The sequence below is a fragment of the Bombus flavifrons genome, chromosome 9 (assembly GCF_040668555.2).
Source record: "Bombus flavifrons isolate JBK064 chromosome 9, iyBomFlav1_principal, whole genome shotgun sequence".
Lineage (NCBI taxonomy): Eukaryota > Metazoa > Arthropoda > Insecta > Hymenoptera > Apidae > Bombus > Bombus flavifrons.
Window position 1 is genome coordinate 3,725,744 of NC_138450.1, and position 19,188 is coordinate 3,744,931.

Genomic DNA, 19,188 nt, shown 5'->3' on the forward strand with positions numbered 1-19,188 from the left:
CTATCTACATTCGAAAAACAAAACATGTAATTCGTAAAATTACTGTAACATTAATTACTTTCTATTAAAACAATTCAAATAGTTTCGATGGTTTAACATATATTACAAAGCCTCAAATCATTCCGTTACGATATAAAAGAAGATTTTTACATAAATATACGCTCGATGCCTCTGAAGATGCGATTTCTACAAATCTGCCGTAAAGGAATCATCGAAGATTCTCGTAGACCGAGAGATTCAGAATAAAATTTCCCACGTGTCTTCAATACTTTGTATACCTTATTTATTTTTCTTTTTTATCTTCGTATAATAATCATAAACGTACAATTTAAAACAATAGTGCTCGTGTGTGAGTGTGTATGTGTGTATGTGTATGCAATGTACAGGATAATCTTTAAGCTATAATACAATTTGAAATGAAATACAAATCAATAAACTATTACGTTAGGTAAACCTTCTCTCGTTTCGTCTCATGTGTTTTTTTTTTTTTTTAAATACAATTATTTTCACTACTGAAATGACAATGTCCTTTCTCGGCATGTAATATCTCGCTCCTCTCGTCGCTATTTTACCTTTTTTTTTTCTTTTTGTTTTCTATCCCCGAAAATTTGTTATTCATTTTTTGATCATTTCACGTGTGGCGCGTAAAACACGCGCGTTGTACAAGAGCCTCGATAACCGTTTTATTATTTCTCTGTGTTTCCTTATTTCACTTTTGTTTCCTTTGTATCTCTTTAATGTTTCCGAACGTGTCTATCTACAGAGTTTATCCTTACGATTTTTATTCTTTTTTTTCTCTCTTATTATTCACGTTTTTTTTTCTTTCGTTCCCTCCTATATTTCGCCGCCGCTTCTGTAAAATATTCATTATTAGGTTTACGATATGATTTTCCCTCCTTTCGGTGGTCCTTTATGCGACCCCCGCTCGGTTTTGTCCGCGCGAACCTCCGCGTTCAACCCTATATTACAAATTCCTCAGCCGAAGATCGCGGATGATTTTTGCTTCGCCTAAGAAAGTTACCGTTTACCGCTTAAATAATTAAAGCTATCTGCTATCTAGAGTCTATTCGGTATCTACAGAAGAACCTATATGCCTCGCGTCTCGTTCGAATAAACAAGAGAAAAGAGAAAAAATAAACCGTGAAAAGAGAAAGGTGGGAGTGTGGGTGGTGTAGGTCTTTTTGAGGGCAAGAAAAGAAAGGGGAGTGTACCATGGCGCTGATCGTCGCCGGAAGATCCGGTTACACGTTTTGTTTGATCAGCTGCGCGCGACGATCGGCGACGATCGGCATTTTTTCGCGGCAATTTCGACGTCGTAACCTAACGAGATTGACGATCGATCGGACGGTCTCATCGGGCTGAATCGATTTTTCACGGCTATTTTATACGCGTTTCTCTTTACGTTTCCCTTCGTTACACGCTCTTTATATATATATAGTTTATTGATTTGATATTATCATGTTATCATTGTCTGTTATATTTGGATGCCATTGATGATGATCGTCGGACAGCCCCATGCGACTGGTCGATGTCATTAAGTTACGAACAACGATGACATAATAATCATGATAAAAGGTAATAATAATAGCGATAGCAGTAATGATAATAATCGTAATGATAGTAATTGTAATAATAATAACGGTAGTAATAGTAATAAAAATAATAAGAATTAAAATAATAATAATAAGAATAATGGTAAAATAATAATATTAATAATAATAACGTGAAGAATAATGAGGGTGACACTAGCGATAATTAGCGTTTAAAGATGATAATAGCGTTTGTATACAGTTTCACACTATTCCCCCGATGGTTATAGATTTCACGAAAAAATGTAAATCGAAAAGAAAGAATGTCGGATCACTGGTCTCTCAATTAGCAATGCCCTTTTTTGTTTAAGTGTTTTTCTCACTGGTTGGCTGTCTCGATCGCACATCGCCTTTTTTTCTTTTCACTCATTCGCTCCCTTCCTTCCATTCGTTCATCCATTCGATCCCTTTCTTCCTTCCCACTCTTTCACTCTGCTATCTTTCTTACTCTCTTTAGCCATCGTTCGTTTAAATTGCGGACTAGAATTTAATCGAAGATTAAAATTTAATCTGGTAAATACAAGTTTGATTCGTAATATCGAGGATAATTTTTGCCCCTTTCTCTCACATACAAGCACACGCATTCACCCTCACTTCCTCTCCCTTCGCAGGCATCGATAGTGTACGGTAATTTTCGTAATTATGTTCACCTGTCGCGCTGCGTGTAACAGCCTTAACGTCGCGTTTCCACATATCTGTGTGTGTATGTGTGTACATATATAATATACACACATACGTATATATATATATATTATATATATTATATACGTTCGTCCATTTTAAAAAGGGACTACCCCTAAAATTTGTTGTTCAACGACGACCGATTTTATACCTATCGTTCGATCGTTTAATTGGAAACGGGGCGTTAAGTGTTCACTATTCGCGCCCTTAGCTCTGTGTTTGTGAATATACCGCTATTAGAGAGTTAAGTGTGGTAATTAAGTATAATATACAAGATCATGTACGTGTAATGTTTCGCATGTTCCGAGTCTCTTCTTCTTCTCTTCTCTTTCTTTCGTCGTTTTTTTTTTCTTCTTTTTTGTACAGCTATTTACATGTGGATGCGAGCTTTACGGTGCCACCGCTTTATAACGTCCGGTTTAAAGATGCCGGCGCATCTTCATCGCACAAAAGAAGGCCTCCGACCTCCCGGCACATCGCTCTAATCTCTCTCTCTCTCTCTCCCAGTCTCTCAATCCCTTTCTCTCATTTGTTAATTTCTCATCAATTTACTTTTATCATCGCATATAAGCTCTATCACATTGGCTTTAGAAGCCGTGTCGTTATCGCGATAAGAATTCGAATGGTAATAAAATAATACAATATAATCAATAATAATATTAATAATAATCATCGTAATAATAATATTATTCAATAATAATAAAATAGCAGTGATAACGTAAGCCTAATAATACATTAATAATTGGTAGTAACTGATAACCTCGATCACCGATCGCTTTGTATAACTATCTTTCTTACTCTCCCTCTTTTCACAAATTCTCTAGGCGGAAATAGAAAGAAAAACAACATAAAGAACTATATATTCGTAAGTGGACAGATTTTTTTTGCTTGATCCTGCTTTTTTCTGCTTATCCATACGAGAACAGCAAACGAAAACCACGCGCTTTGAATCATCATAAAAAGAAAAACAAATAAAATATGAAAAAAAGATAGATATAACAATACTAACCAGTTCTACTTAAGGGATTGACGTTTACTATTCCATAGATTGGCGGACAAGCAAGAAGCAGGAAAAAGAGCGAGAGGACACGTTTTCCTTTTCTAAACCGTTGCCTTATTTTCCTTTTTCCTTCTTCACGAAAGATGACGCGCCTACTAACCGAACAGACAAAAAAAGGTACGTAGTCGGAGAGCGGAGTGTAATAACATTAACAGCTTAACGACTATTGGGATAGGAGAAGTGTATAAACAATATAACATGAATCACAATTATGCAATAATTATTAATCGCTCATCTTCGTCGCGTAATTAGATAAAATTAATAATAATTTGATCTAACAACTCTCTGGTTACTCGTAGATTGCACTCTATGAATCCGGGCCATTTCCGTTTTACCGATCGATGATCGTATTCTTTTATTTCTTTACTTTCCTCCGGTTCTATTTCAATCTCTTTCACTGCGTTCTTGATCTCTTTATCTTTTTCTAACTGAATCCAACTCTCTCGAGATCCACCGAAGAAAAAACGGAAGCGGCCAGGGTTTCCTCGGATTTTTTCGAGCGAATGTGCGACGAACGCCTTTTGCTACTCTTTATCCCCCAGGCTATCCAGTCGCGTCACAGTCTTTTAACAATTACGAATTCGCCGAATACGTAGCAACTGTGCACACCATCACTAACTCCTCGTCTCGCACAGATACCACGTGTGTGTTACGAAAAACAGTTCTGTTCTTTCTTTTTTTTCTTTTTTTCGTTTTTTGATTGAGCTCCGTCTTCTTTGATAAAGCAGCGTGTGTCTGGTTGTTTAGTCTTCGAAAAAAGTTCGACCGACAATTCTCATACACTGATGCGTGTTTTGTTTCTTATTTTTTTTTGCGTTTTAGTTTCTTTTAATTTACCATTTCACGTATCCTACTTTGTATTTGCCTCCCTATTGATAATGCCCTCGTGGTAGGCAGGAATCGACCAACCAGGCCTGGTCGAATCCTATGACTGGTTTTTTTTGTTCTTTCTTCCTCTCTAAGAACTTAACTAGGCCCGCGGTCCACGCGGATACGGGGACCGTATGCGATTTGCAGCATCGTTTTGGCATGTTTCGACGTCCTCACTCTTAGCGTTCCCTCTTTGATCCTGTGAAAGTAACGATATCACGACAAGAGAGTTCCTTAATAATCCCACGTTTCCTCGGGTTCGTGTTTCACCACGCTGTCCTTGGGACTCTCATCGGTGGACTGCTGCGTCTGCTGCGTCGAGGGTGGCCTGGGCGAGGTCACCGGACTGTTCTGTCCAGATTTTGGACTGGGCAGAGGGCTATCTCGGTCCTGACCGTTGTTTCCAGACACAGAAGACACGTCACTTTGCGCGTCTTCCTCGTATCTGTCCTGTACCGGAGTCGGTTCTACCCTAATCGTTTCTTCGGCTTCTCTCTTAACGCCGTAATCATCCGTTTGCATCACGCAGACACCATTGATGATCACTTCGTCCCCTGTTCTGGCTGGTTCCTGCCACTCAGGATTCACCCACTGCGGCGCTGCAGGTTTTCTTCTGTTTGATCTGACAGTGGCCGGTACTGTAGGCGTTTCCGCCGGTTCTCTCTTTATACTCCCCGCAGATCCTTCCGAATCCTCGCTACCGAGATTGCTCATAGCGTCTTCCACATCCTCGTCCTCGAATTCTTGGTTTGGCTCCCTCTTCAGAGCGTTCATAGAAAGATCCAGACCGGAACACTGTTCCTTGAGCGCGTTCCCTACTAAGGCAGCCAGATTAGGGTTGAAGTACGGTGTGTAAGGCAGAGGCACGTTGCCCAAGCCTAGTCTCTCTTTTTGGATCTCCAACAGTCTTTGGTTTAACAGCAATCTAAACTGGACTGGGTCGAATGGCTGGCCAGGCTCTCTTGGCGATTGAGGCTCCGGCTGACCGTGTGGCGTCTGCTGTTTCAGTCTCATCCGATGATTGTGAAACCAGTTGGTTATCGTCCGCGAGGATAACGCTAGTTCACCAGCGAGGAACTCGATGGTGGCCACGTTGGGATATGGATCGAGCGCGAAGGCAAGCCTCAGAGCTTCTTTTTGTTCTTCGGAGAAGAGGACTCTTTGCTTCTTAGCGGAGGCTGGTCCAGGTCCGGGCGACGCTGCGTGATAGAACTCGGCCGTGTCGTTACTCGACGTGTCGGAACTATTATCGTGACCTGGCCCGCTGCTACGCCTTCTTTTGTTCGCCTCTCTACGTTCGTTTTTCAGCGCCTGTAATCGGTCCACGTTGTGCGCATCCGATAACCACAATTGCATTCTTATGAAAGGTTCTCTGCCCTTTATGCTCAACATATGCCATGGCTTTGGTTTGCTGAGTAATTCGCTGACCGAGCCTTGCGACAGTCCGAGCACAGCCTCGCCGAAGATCTTCTGGCCGATATTATTGGCAAGCAACGCTTCTTTGATCTTCGTCGTAATTGTCTGCGTGTCCAGATCTTGCGTCAACGCGGCCATTTCGTATACACTCGGCGAGATATGTGGATGAAGACCACGGAGAGGTGATGGGGTCATTTGGTGATGCGGGGAATGAAGGTTCATCTGCTGTTGCTGTTGCTGCTGTTGCTTTTTCTGCAGTTCCTGCATGCTGAGCTGAGAATGGGGATGATGAGGTCCAGGTGGTGTCAGCATCATTGGCGGTGGTGGCTGTGGGTGTTGAGGGTGTTGCGGACTCTGTTGAGGTGGACCAAGCTGCATTTGATTCTCCTGCTGGTGTTGCGCTGCTGCCTGAGCCGCAGCTTGCGCCGCTGCCTGCGCCTTCGCTGCGTTCTGTAGCTGTTCCTGTACCAGTTTCGTCGGAGGCATTGGCTTCATTGGTGTTCCACAGGCTGCAAAAAGAAGAAAAAGAGACGCTGAAAGGTGGTCGCTCACGAAACTTTTGAGTTATAGTCCGAAAGCTCACTTTGACAGTCGTCAGTTGCTTCGTTAAGCTGGGATTAGAGAAAATCCCTCCTTTATGCTTAGAATTAGCTTCCTTCATCAACAAACATATCTTTCACTCGTTCAATTTCACTCAACGCATGTTCTTCGTATTTTAGTTTCCTTTTTTGCTTTTTGTTTCTCCCGTTTCCTTTTTTTTTTTTTTTTTAAGGCAGCAGCATTCGGCACACAGAGATATCGAGCTCCCAAACTATGTTGTTTTTAGTAAAATAACAAAACATCTATATTGACCTGAGTTAAACTTACGAGGCAGGCCACCGTAGCCGCCGGTCCTCATCAACTTCTCTGGCGCGATCTTGTATTGGCTGGCGACCAGTTTGTGCACCGCGTTATCGTCCTCGAGGAACATCTTCATCCTGATGAAGGGCTCGCGGCCTTTCTGCGTCAGCATGTGCCATGGCTTTGGACGCGCCAGCAGATCTGACACGGAACCCTGCGACAGGCCCAACACGGATTCACCGAACAGACGTTGCGAGATCGAATATTGAGACAACTGCTCCTTCACCTGCAAAAACGAATTTTTATCCTTTATTTTATTATTTAATGTCGTTTTTAGGCTAAGGAACAATTGCTAAAAGAAATATAGAGACTCTAACTAGACTCAGTCGAACTTTAAACAAGTTTATAGACTTATAACTCGTATATTTCTTATATAGGGTGTTTCACAAAACTGGAAATGTATAATGTTAATAAAATGGCTATAGATAGAAGAGAACGTTACGAGGCTATAAAAATAGTTCAGAACAGAACGTTTACTGTTATAGATCCTTTACGTGTTTGTGCATCGATGTATCTTAAAAGTACGAGCGAACTTTTTTTGTACTTTTGTCTATTACTTTTGGAAACACTGTTTGATTTTTCCTTAGTCGGAGGAATATCTTGTTTAAAAGCTTCTTATATCTGGTGATATATATATTGCCGTTTGAAAATTAGGGATCGTCCGTTCGAAACATAGATTACGTGAATTATCAGGATACTTCGAATTTTAAGTAGATTTACTTGAAACTTGCATCAAAATTGTACCAAAAATACTTCGTTAAACGAAGCGACGGGATCACTGCGACAATAGAGTTATAGTAACTTCCAGAATAAAATATCAGTGAAAATCTTAGCGAAATGACGAAATTTACTGATGATTAAGTAACTTTTCTTTCACACTAAATGAAACATAACATCATAAATTAATCTAAATATCAAGGTTGTGAAGAAGTTCACTGGCGAGGCACAAGGGAATACCCGACAAAAGAATGTAGCAAATACGACAATAAAGCAAAGACGATATTTCCTTCCTGATGCACACGATCGTGCGATGCAAGCGAATAATCGAATTATCTCTAATCCCGATCTGTAACCTTCGAACGGCATACTTGGAGGACCACCTCCAACTACTTCTAAACAATGTTACGATTCAACTTACTCTCTTAACAATGTCCTCTGTGTTCAAGTTATTGTACAAGTCGAACTGTTGCTGGGTAATGGGAGGAAGTACAGCTTTCAGTGGCCTCTGGTTGGCCGCGTGGTGGGTAGGCGTGGACGGTTGACTGATCAGACTATTCGTGATAGAGGCCATCCTCTGAAGAGGACTGGCCGCCGCTGCACCCGAGAATTCCTCGCTAGGTGTCATTGCTGGTGGAAGAATCGAGTTGCCAAGCGGTGAACTCGCGCTAGATCCACCTGGCGTCGATTGGGGTGCGGTGGTAGGTTCCTGTTTTGGCCTGACCAACGAGAAAGCACTTCCTGCGTGTCTCATCGCTTCCTCTATCTTCTCTTTCTCCTCCTCGGACACTCCGTTTATCATCTTATTTCTTGGATCGACTTTACCGAGGCTCAGATCTTGGACACCACCACCGTTTGTAGCGAGATGATGTTGCTGAAGCGCTTGCTGCTGTAGAGCCAAGAGGCCAGGCAGGCCAGGTAGTCCTGGCAGTCCTGTCAACGAAGGATTCTGACCTGGTGTCGCGTTCAGTTTCTGTAGCTCACGGTGGTACGCGTCAAGCGCCAACCTGATGTCCTCCTGCGTCCGCTCTATACCCTGAAGACCACCTTGCGTGCCGCTGAAAAAGTGCGGGAACATCGCGCTACAATTAATCGAGGTCGCGTGCTGTCCTCAATAATGATCAATCGCGGCGGCTCGCTTGACAATAGCTGCGCCCTGTAATCCGAGCTTTCGACCAAAAAAGCCCGTGTTTACACCTGACATTTTCGTGTTAAGCAACGAAACAAATATAGCTAGCATATTAATTTTAGCCGCATACGTCATCCGTTCGGCATAGTTCTCTGTTGCTCGGCCGCGATCCGCCGTGACTCATATGATCTATGGGATGCGCTACCGGTTCGCATGGATAGCGGCCTGATGCGCTATCGAACATCTTTTAACATCGTAACGTGTGTGCTTTTACTTTTTATTTATTCTTAAATTGATTATGTTTCTTGTTTTGATTCTTTGGACTTATGTTTTCAGATTCGCGAATAGAGGAATTGAGTAATGATGCGAGGTGTTGACGATACGAGTCACATTCTTGGCACACTGAATATTTATCTTCACGGAGAATTATTAATTCGATGGAGCTTTTAGTTTTTTGCCGGAAGACTAATTTTGTTTATAGATTTTGTTAATGGAGTTGATAAATAGTGGAATTGTATTTTTAATTAAAAATGTTTAGAATGTATATGACCAACTAAAACTATATCAAATATCCAAATTGAAGTTCTTCTTATGATATTCAATAAACGAAACGATATCCTTCCTTAGATCTCTTCAATTGTGTTCATAAAAATACAAAATTTAAAATCGAATATTTATATCTATTTCTAATTTTCTTATTTTCCAATCAATCCAGCAAGTGATGGCGATACGTTTTCATTTGTTCGGGCCTCACCTGGAAGAGAACTCTCTGGGTCCACGTAGATCCTCCACCCTTCTTCCCATAAGTTTAGCCAGCTCCTCCTGGTAAATCCTGACTACCTTTTCTTGCGGAATGTCATCGTTCTCGTATTTCTTCAGTCTCCTATTTTGACTGTCGAGCCTGTCTTTGTTAAATGGGCTCGGACAACCGATTCTATTTGGACTTTTGCTGTCCGCGTCGTTCGACACCTCGTGCTCACCCCTCATCTGTAGGTGGCCCGATTCTGAGAGGATATGCGCCAACCTTTCGTCACTCATTTCCGGCGGACCACCTTCCTGTGGACCACGCGCGAACGCTGGCATTCCCTGCTCCTTGCCTGAAACATACTCTACGGGTGAGGCACAACTTGTGGTGCGTTCTTACTCGGTTTGGTCTTATTGGTATGTAGAAAATGTAGAAAAGATGCATTAGATTAAGATATAAATAGAGGTAAGAGGCTGGTTTCACTGCTTGGATCCACGCTCTGCTTTCTACTGTAGATTTTATTAGGTTTGTAATACGAACCGTTCGCACGCCAAATTCGTTAACTCCAGTTTTTGAAAATTTTGAGATTTTAGCACTAAAATCATCGATTTCCTCTACTTTTCGTTTTGTCGAGTTAATTGGCGAATTAGCGATTCATATATGTGAAACGTCCATTTGCTTTGGTTCTAGTTAATTTACTTCTGTTTTTTTTTTTTTTTTATTAAAGTTTGTTTATCGATGGAAATACCTGGTCTCTGGAATTTTTTATCGATATAACGTTCCTAATATTACTTTTGCAAAGTATTTAGCGGTGTAAGTACATATAATAGTTGGAAATTTTGCAAAATCTTCGAAGCTTTATTCCATTTACTATTTTACAGGTTTGTATCACTAGAAGAAAATTTGGAAGATCGATGGCGAATAGTAGGACGATTTTATCTGAAGATTTCAAATGGACATTTCGCATGTTTCAACCTAATACAAGGCGTAGATTTTACAGAAATCCTCAAAAGCTGTTATTCGTTTTACATCGTTTGCATGTTAATGTAAATTATCATATCGTAAATCGCCTCTTGATTTACTTTTCCAATACCTTTTACATGAAGTAGAAATCGAAAATAACGCTACATGCCTCTCCAAGTTTTCACTGTTTCATAAGTGTTAGGATGTTTGAAATGATAAATAGTAGAAGTCGATGGAACAGAATTATGTCGAAAATTAAAAACTAAAAAATTGAGACAAACAATAAATAATCATTTTAAACAAAACAATAATTACAAGAAGCATTTTTAAACAGCCAAGAAACAATTTTACTTAGGAGAATAAAGAATTAACGATCGTTTCTGGTTGAGTCGAAAAGAATGCCAGAACGAACAAGTTGAAATTCAAATTCCCTGGTGATCAGTGTCTTTTAATTTCGTCGGTTACGAACGACGTTCGATAAGGAAAGAGCAGACCCACGAACCTAATCAGATCCGAGGGTTGATTCCACGTTCGATCGAACGTGGATGCAATTAATACAAGCAAAATCAATAATACCGGCTCGAAGCCGAAGGCAGAAGCATAACCCAGCGACGATAATTAAAATATCCTTTTCCGAAGCCTCGCCCTTGTGGCCTTCCCTACTCTTACACGTAGCCAACAGTCTACTTCTCGTACGTGTTTCCTGTCTAATTGACCAATCAGCCGTAAGATTCAGACGAATGAGCCATCGATCATGTCTTTGATTGCTTCGCTACCTTTCTGCTCTCTCACTCAACCAAATATTCTCGCTACGGACGTGTTTACGGCCGAAAAATAGAAGATGTTACTCGTTAGGTAGATTAGGGAGAATCATGCGATGAAAACTTCTTTAACCAGTTACGAGAAGATTATACTCGATACGTTGGACGTAGATAATTAATAATGATCTTTTATAATTTTTTATTTTAACGTACGACATGTGTTGACTAATTTGTAGAAAACTTGAATTTCTGTGTATTCCTGCTAATTTTTTTATGTTAAATTTCACTTAGAACCGTATTATCGTTTAGAATTATATTCAATATCTCTTGAATTAAAATTTACTAGCTATGAAAATATCAGAGTGTATTGCAAGAGTGATTTTCCAAGTGATCAAGGATATAGGAAGCTTAAATTTTGTAATAATTTTTGTTTTCGAAATAAATTATAATTAAATATAGATTGCATTTCGAGCCTTCGCTATAGCAAGATCAGCAAACAATTATTGGAATCAAAAAATATATTATGAAACGAAGATACTAGAGACTATTAGCACTGGCTATGTCTAGTAAGAAAATGCTAATACCACTTCTAGAAGTGTTATGATATGTCGTGTATCACTAAATCGTCATCAGCTTAAATCTATCATAGGTATTCGTGTAAGGGGGTAGAAGAAAGAACGTTACAAAATAAGTTTCAATACTTTAGCTCAGCTCTGAGGAAATTAGATTCAATGAATTTAATTGTATCGTGAAAAGAATTGTTAGAAAATCATTCAAAAGAGATTGAACTTTGTAAACGGTGTCATTGCTTGACTGTTTTCACTTTGACATGTTTCACATGACATAAATAGATTGTAACTCTGTTATTTTAAATACTCTATTTTCTATTCAGATTTACCGTACCTCGTTCTACGAACCACTAGCCTTTGTCTCCTTTTCACGTGTCTCGACAATGTTAAACTTAAACAATCCCCGAGTATCGATTATACGATATTCGAAACACAATGTGCCTCTTTTTCCACATTTACCCAGAAACGTATCGATTATTAATAATCGATCTACGTTTCACTGTTTTTAAAAACATCCATTTCATTTAAACATCTAATCTATTATTTAGATCTCTGTTAATTAAATCGATCTAAACGGTGCACAGTTTCAGTAGCAAGTTCGTCGATGAAATAAAATACCTTTGTCATCTGTATTTTTTTTAACACAAACCGATCTATATTTTACTCCTAAGAAAAAAGAAAATCTGCTTTAATCTCGTATAAATGAATCGACTCTTATATTATACTTCGCTATCCATAATTTCCATTGTACATTCGCCGATAAAAAAAACAGTTCCTCCTTTGCTTTGTTATTTTCAACAGAAACTGATCTATAATTCACCTCTTAATGTCTCTTAATCTCGCCATGCGAACGAAACGAATTTCTCAGTTTCTACACTTTCAATCGTAAATCCGTCTATAACCGAAAATTTCTTTCCCTTTTTATTTATAACAAGAATAAGTACAGTGTCGAATGCGGAACGCAAGAAAGGAAAGATTAATTGGTCATTAAGGTCGGAATGTAGACGGCGATCCAAGAAACCGATGTTGCAGTTATTGCGAGAATATTGGTCGACGGGAAATGTTTCAAGAAATCGACAACGTTGGTGGGTGGAAACATTACGGGGACAATGACGACAGTCGAGGTTCGTTCGGTGCTTGTGAAGAATCGAACGCGACGTGTACACACGATGCTGGTACGCCTGTATTGTCTCGTGATGTTTGAATTCGTGCCAACGGACTTCGACTTATGCCAACCTTCTTCTCTCTGTGCCCATACGACATTTTCGTGGGACAACTGCGGCAACCTCTTAACGAAAGAATCGGCTGTTTACCAGATTGATTGGCAATGGCCATTGAAATTCGATCCGTACATTTTGCGATCTTTCGGCAAATACACTTCCACCTATATTTACAGCTACATTTTGTAGTTGAAACGACCCACTGAAGACGACTGAAGTTTCACTAGCTTCTTTATGTCGTCATCTTTTAGACTTCTCTCTTACAATTCCACAATATTGCGTCGGATAAAGAATTTGTAATTTGTACAAATTGATTGTAAAGTTTCATCAATTATCAAAATTGTTACTGCTATGCCAGGTGACTTAACGGTAGACTGCGGATTTTTCTGCAAATTCGTATTTCCACGGACACAATTGGAACAATAGGAACAATAGGTTAAAGTTTGTTTTACGTATCAAATATTACGTTACGAAGAATAATATGTTTCGGATATTTTACATCTTTGTGTATATCATGTGCATTCTATGCATTTTGGTATCTGCAAATTTCGTAACGTTTCACTAATAATATCGATTCAATTACATGTATCGCAAGGGGTTTCTGATAGCAATTTACATCATTTCCAATGTTTAGTAATAGAAACTGAAAATTCCAATCAGAGTAACGTATATATGCAAGTGAATTTTCTATCGAATCTTTAGCTGCAGTTCACGTTTCGCGTTGTAAAAGAACGAGATACGTTTGCGTCTCGAATATATCATTGTAACGATGAACAGATCGGTGAAAAACGTGTTTTCAACTTGGTTACCAGCAGAAAAACTTCGCTGAGATAAAAAGAATCCAGGTCGTTATTATGCGTTACTCCTTTTCCTGTAAGCGGACTTTTTGCGGTTTACACTGATGAAATTGACATTATCGTTATCGAACGGAATGGTGATTAACGTATTGCGGTGAGAACAACGATACTTCGTAACATATTACGTATAAAGATTTATCGTGTCCAATTACCACAAAGTTCCTGCATTAATATCTTGTTCCTTACATCGCATCTATATTCATAACATCTATATTGGAACGTGCGTCAATATTTCATCAAACTGCGCATTTAAACGTATCAAAGAAAAATTTCTATTTTAAATGCCGGTAAATACGTAAATATCACGATTATTGTTAACACGATAAATATCTCACAGTTTCATTTTCATCGACGCATTTGCTCGTGTTCTAAAGCTACATCTACGATATGAATTTACGACATACTTTAAATCTATGAAACTTTTTGTTGATACTGGGTGCATACGGTTCAAAAATATTAATGTTAGTTCAGACGAAAGACGATAAGTTTTCCTTTATTGAAAGAGCTAGAAAACATAAATTTATAGAACCACATAATGACACCCTTTTTACCTTAACAATGAAGAAATTTACAGGAAGAAGAAATCATATGAGAATACTGAAATTTATTTAAAAAAAAAGACGCTAATAGCATTTAAGAAATTCTTCACGCTTTGATCTGCTTTCACAATTGCTTTACATCAAAGTGGATCAAAGAAACGTCTTTGTTTTTCCTAGGAAAAAGATATTTGGGAGCCAACTTTTCCATTTTTCACTGTTTAAACAACATTCACGTGTCTATCAGAAATTTGTAATTATAGTAATTACATAAATACAATTCCGTGAAAATTGGAGGAAGAGATTTTCTACAGCCCTATTTTCTAATTCACAATGTCTTCGGTGTTAACTTTCTTTTCTTCTCATAAGCGCTGAACGTCGAAGTAGAGCCAGCCTGAGCCAATTAGACAAAGAATAATCTAGGTGTCGCGAGCTCGTTGTTTCCGTTGCGCACGCAGTCTTGCCACCATCGTTTCTCCCGGATGATGAAACGTTACGGTTCGTTCGTTCAGATCGCGCCAAGGCATCAAAGGCTCGTAAGAATCGTCGAAAGAAAGAACAATCGGGCTCTCGTAAGGACAATGGCCAAACCGGATAAGAAATCCATATTACGCTTTACCTTTTATCCTACATTCCATGGAAAATATTTCGTGATAATTACGGCTGCCATAAACAGTAGGCAGGCCATGAAATTTGTTTTAAAGCTAATAAATGGCGGTGAACGTTGACAATGGCTGATTACAAAATTTCGGTACAATTTCGTGAGAACCTTTCAACGAATATGACGTACCTTAAGAAACGAAACGATTGTTACGTGGAACGTGTGTTCCCGATTTATGTTCTCGACAACGAGAATTCTTACGCCAGTCGCGATTGTTGGCTGACCCGTGGAAAGTACACGTGTCTATGAGGTCGATAGGAATCAGAAACGATGAAAAATAGGTTCTCGAGAACTGGCGTCTGCTAGTCCTTGTATTTTTGGACCGCGAACAATGGTGTCTTGGTTGAGAGAGGAGAATAGAACAGGTTGGATATCGATGGGAACTTGGGTAAAGGTTCTTCAATGATTGCGATTTCCTCTTCTTTAGGATCGAAAATTTAGATTCCTTTGTTCAGATGATTAGATTAAATTCGGAAACGTTAAGAATGATAGAGGAAATAGAATTCTTTGGACTGTATATAATATGGTTATTACTGTTATTTTTGTGTAAAAAATTGGAAATGAAATTGGAAATTAATTACACGTGTTACAATTACAGTAATAATTATTTCATTAAAGAAATTCATTAGTTATTCAGGAAGGAGATCTAAGACATTGCGAATGTGCAGTATTGGAGAAGAGGAATGGAAGAATATTTAACGCAGGTTCGAAAAATAATCCTTGTTTCGAAAACCACGATTTCTTAATTGTATCGCATCCAAGTAAAATAGCAAAGATTTGATCACGAATATAATTTACTTGTACGAAATGAGAATTCATATAATATCGATAATATCTCGAAAACGATATATCTCACATGTTTCCTGTGTTAGTGTTTTTTACTTTGATATTGTCTATGTTTATTATTTTGTTTCGATGTGATGTAATTGAAAAATCATGTTTCCTGAAACAAAAATCATTACTTGTTGAATCTGTGGTTTTATTTTGACAATCTAGCCTATACCATAAATTCCTTCGAGTAAATGAAAAAAGAGCTTTTCACAGTTTAAAAATCACGGTTTAAAAATCACGGTTAAAAAAGTTAAAAAGAAATTTCCACAACTGGTAAGGAACGGTCGGGTTGTTTTTCAAGATGCACCTTAAGACCATGCAATTTCCGTGGACTCGAACGACCATAAGGGCAATACGGTTGTATGAGGCGTCAGGAGGTGGAAGGATACAACCGGGACAGAAAATCTGATAAAATCGCTATATGAACCAGAGTAGCCTCGCTAATGAACGTAACTCTTTCGCGTTGCGCCGGTTCTACGTGGCTCTTTCTCGCGTACACGCGCAAGATGTGCGTGGCTGCATATAGCGCGTTTAATTGACGGTGAAATACGCGACTGCGAGGCACCGACGGGGGTTCCTTCTTCGAATCGAGCTCCGTAACAACCTCGAGAACGCGTTGTCGAGAACGAAATTCGGAATGGTCGGCCTTGCTCGCGGAAAATCATCGTCCAATATAACTCGGTGTCTGCTCCTAATATATTATGTTCGTGGATATGTAATGTCCAGACTGCGGATTTGTATGCACTCGTAAGAAATTTGAAGGTGCAAAATTGCACAGAGCGCGCGTAATGTGAGAAAATATATAAAATATCCAAAGTATAGTACTTTCTACGATACTTGGTATGTAAAATAATTTCTAACCGAGGTTCTCCTTTTTTGATTTTAGAATATGAATTAATCTGTGAAACATGTAGCTGCGTAAGAATTCACGATCTAGTGATATATCTCTCTGCTGTTCCAATTTGTTGAGTCAATATTATATAGTAAATTTTCTTATATCTTCAATTGCTACCACAAAATTCTGTCTTCGATTAGAACTACCAGACCGTTTAAATGGATCGTCTTGCTGCGTTTCATAATGCAGATCTTTTCATTATGAATATGTTTATGTCGATTAATGAACATATAAATAAATAGTATATTTGTATGTTCTTTTGATACGAGTTTAAATTTTAAAAAATGCAGCAGAATTTTCTAGAAACATAAGAAGATTTTCCAATAAAACAAGAAAACTTTCCAATGGCTTATTTGTTAAATATAGAAATAGTAGAATGTTTGAGTTGCGGAATGATTAAGTTTGATAGTCGGTATAATGATTTAGTAGAATGTTTGGACTCTGGAACTAATGATTTCTTCAAACATAAAATAATGAAATCAATTAATCATGGTCAATTAATCAGTGGAAATTTTATCGTTAGCCTCTATAAGGTAACTAGCAACAGCAGCAAAAGTAATTTATATTTCAAACTCGAACCATTCCAATCAATTATAATTTTCAGTGTTCTTAGGCTTTTTCTGGTCATTGACTTTGATCTAAGAAATTGTCTGTTCGATGAAACTCATTGTCAGAAAATTAACTTAAACAGCGAAGATTTAGTTGAATTTTCGTAACTAGTTCGAAGAAACATTATCTCGAGGCAGTAATTAGAGAAAAACCCGGTTTCCAGCGATAAATCGTACGCAATACCGTAGAGACTGGCAGCGATCGAGCCGATCTTGTAACGTTCCGATGCTTTCACGCAATTAAGGAATTAAAGCGTACTATTAGAAAAAAGTAAATAAGTAACGAGAGAAAAAAAGACGATCGTCGTATAGTTGTTACTATACGAGTGAAATTCAAACCGACTTTGAAAACTGATTAGAAAGCGTACACGAGTGAAGCGTGAACGATTCTCGATACCGATATATTTCAGGCGAAAATCATGGTTCTGATTATGTTAAGGAATTTGAATCATTGACGAATCACGACTCTCTCGAATCTTTCAGCTCTTTCATTCGTAGTCAACTCCTACGCAATCGAATTTCGAAATCGCAATCGCGCACTCTGATAACGTTATCTCTACCGGATTGGGTCAATGAACGTTACGATCGAACGTTTTAATTAATACTTGTTTCAGTTACGACCTTATATAGAAAATAATTTCCAAGAATGGAGTATCTTTTTCTAAAAATTTTTCAGAAAAAGGAAGTACCTATCTTTTTCCTTCTAATATTTTTTCTTTTTATAAATGATGGAACTTATTTCTTGGTTTGTTTCGAACTTGATAATTCTCTTTATTCGCGCTTTTCGAGTATTTGGTTTAGTTAGGATTTACAATTTTCTGAATCTAAAAATATCGTTGTATCTTGTTCTTAAGAGTTTGAAGAAGAAATTAAATTGGTGCATGTGAAATTAATAGTAAATTAAATAGTCTAAATAAGGTAAGGTGTATCTTAAGTCTTCATTAAGCTTATGTAAGAAAACCACACGGATATTTTGATTACGTAAAATAAAAGAATAGAGTAGAAGATTTTATATTTTCTCTGATAGCGTAGATTATAATCGTTGGCGGGGCAAAATTTAATTAGTATCGATTAACCAATATGAAATTTCGAAGAAACATTTCATATAACGGATATAGAAGAATAGATATAATGTTAATTATTTTCAGTATAGTAAATAGGATTTTATTAACATTGAATCTTATTTTAGAAATATTCGTTCTTTCTTCCTGCGAATCCGATCGGCCAACATAAAAATCAAAACTTCAATGGTGCACCGGTTTCCTGTGTTTTACATCTCATTTATTTACGCGGTCTCGCGGCGAAGAGGAAATAACAAGCATATTTCAAGCCGTGCAGTAGAACAACTTTACAATTATAATCGCACAATTAGAGTCCTATGACCGTGGTGATGCATATCCGCATTTCGATAAACGGATCACGCTCTAAAGGGTAACTGAATTAAAAAGAATTCCAGTGATTTCAGATAGTTCGGGCAACGAACGTTGTCAGTATTAAAACCGGCTGAATAATGAATCGACATCAAAGCAAAGAGTGAAATAAAACAGATAAACGGCGCGCCGGTAATTTCATTGTTTTTCCGTAAAAATGATAAATGTCGTGATCGAAACGTATTGGGAAAATTTCATTAATCGACCTTTTAATCGACTCTTCTTTATTTTTAATCAAAAGATAAAACGGTAGGGCAGTTAATAATTCTCGTACATAGACGATTTTTAGAGTTTAATCTTCACGTAATATTTTATAAATTTTTATAATTTTTCAAGTTTGATGTTTATAGATTAATTGTTTGTAAGTATTCCTCTCCTCTTGATATTTACTCTATAATTTTTGTAGATTTACATCTACAGAACAATCATTCGTAGATTATTCGTTGTGCTTATATATTTTTGTATATTTGTGATGAAGAATAGAAAAATAATGCAACACTCATTTTGAAGTAACTGAAGTAACTAAAAAGATATATATATATATATATAACGAACATGGAAAAAGTGGTTCTCAAGATTTCAGAAGAAAATCTTTACCAAACAATTTCTATTAAATTCGTATCAAGAGTTTGATTTAATAACAAGTCTTATGCGACGATCTAATATATCAGTCGAGAAGTTGACGGGAGATTAGTGTGAGCTGTACCTGAAAGAAAGAAAATCTCTCGATAAACAGCGTTGGACTAGTAC

At 38.1% G+C, this 19,188-nt stretch overlaps 1 protein-coding gene across 6 annotated transcripts in view; it reads right to left on the reverse strand.

Annotated features, from left to right (window-relative positions):
- Positions 1–266: 266 nt before the first annotated feature.
- The window catches only part of cut (homeobox protein, cut), a 167,721-nt gene continuing 148,799 nt past the window's right edge, over positions 267–19,188 (reverse strand). For 3 of the 6 annotated variants that reach the window (XM_069119798.1, XM_069119797.1, XM_069119799.1), the window contains exons 6-9: positions 9,117–9,471; positions 7,655–8,315; positions 6,469–6,742; positions 267–6,125 (exon numbers count right to left, since the gene is read on the reverse strand). In XM_069119798.1, the coding sequence (XP_068975899.1) occupies positions 4,435–6,125; positions 6,469–6,742; positions 7,655–8,315; positions 9,117–9,471 (2,981 nt within the window). In that variant the 3' untranslated portion in view covers positions 267–4,434. The remainder of the gene's footprint in view (positions 6,126–6,468; positions 6,743–7,654; positions 8,316–9,116; positions 9,472–19,188) is intronic. The other 3 variants (XM_069119800.1, XM_069119802.1, XM_069119801.1) reach the window with 3 other exon arrangements.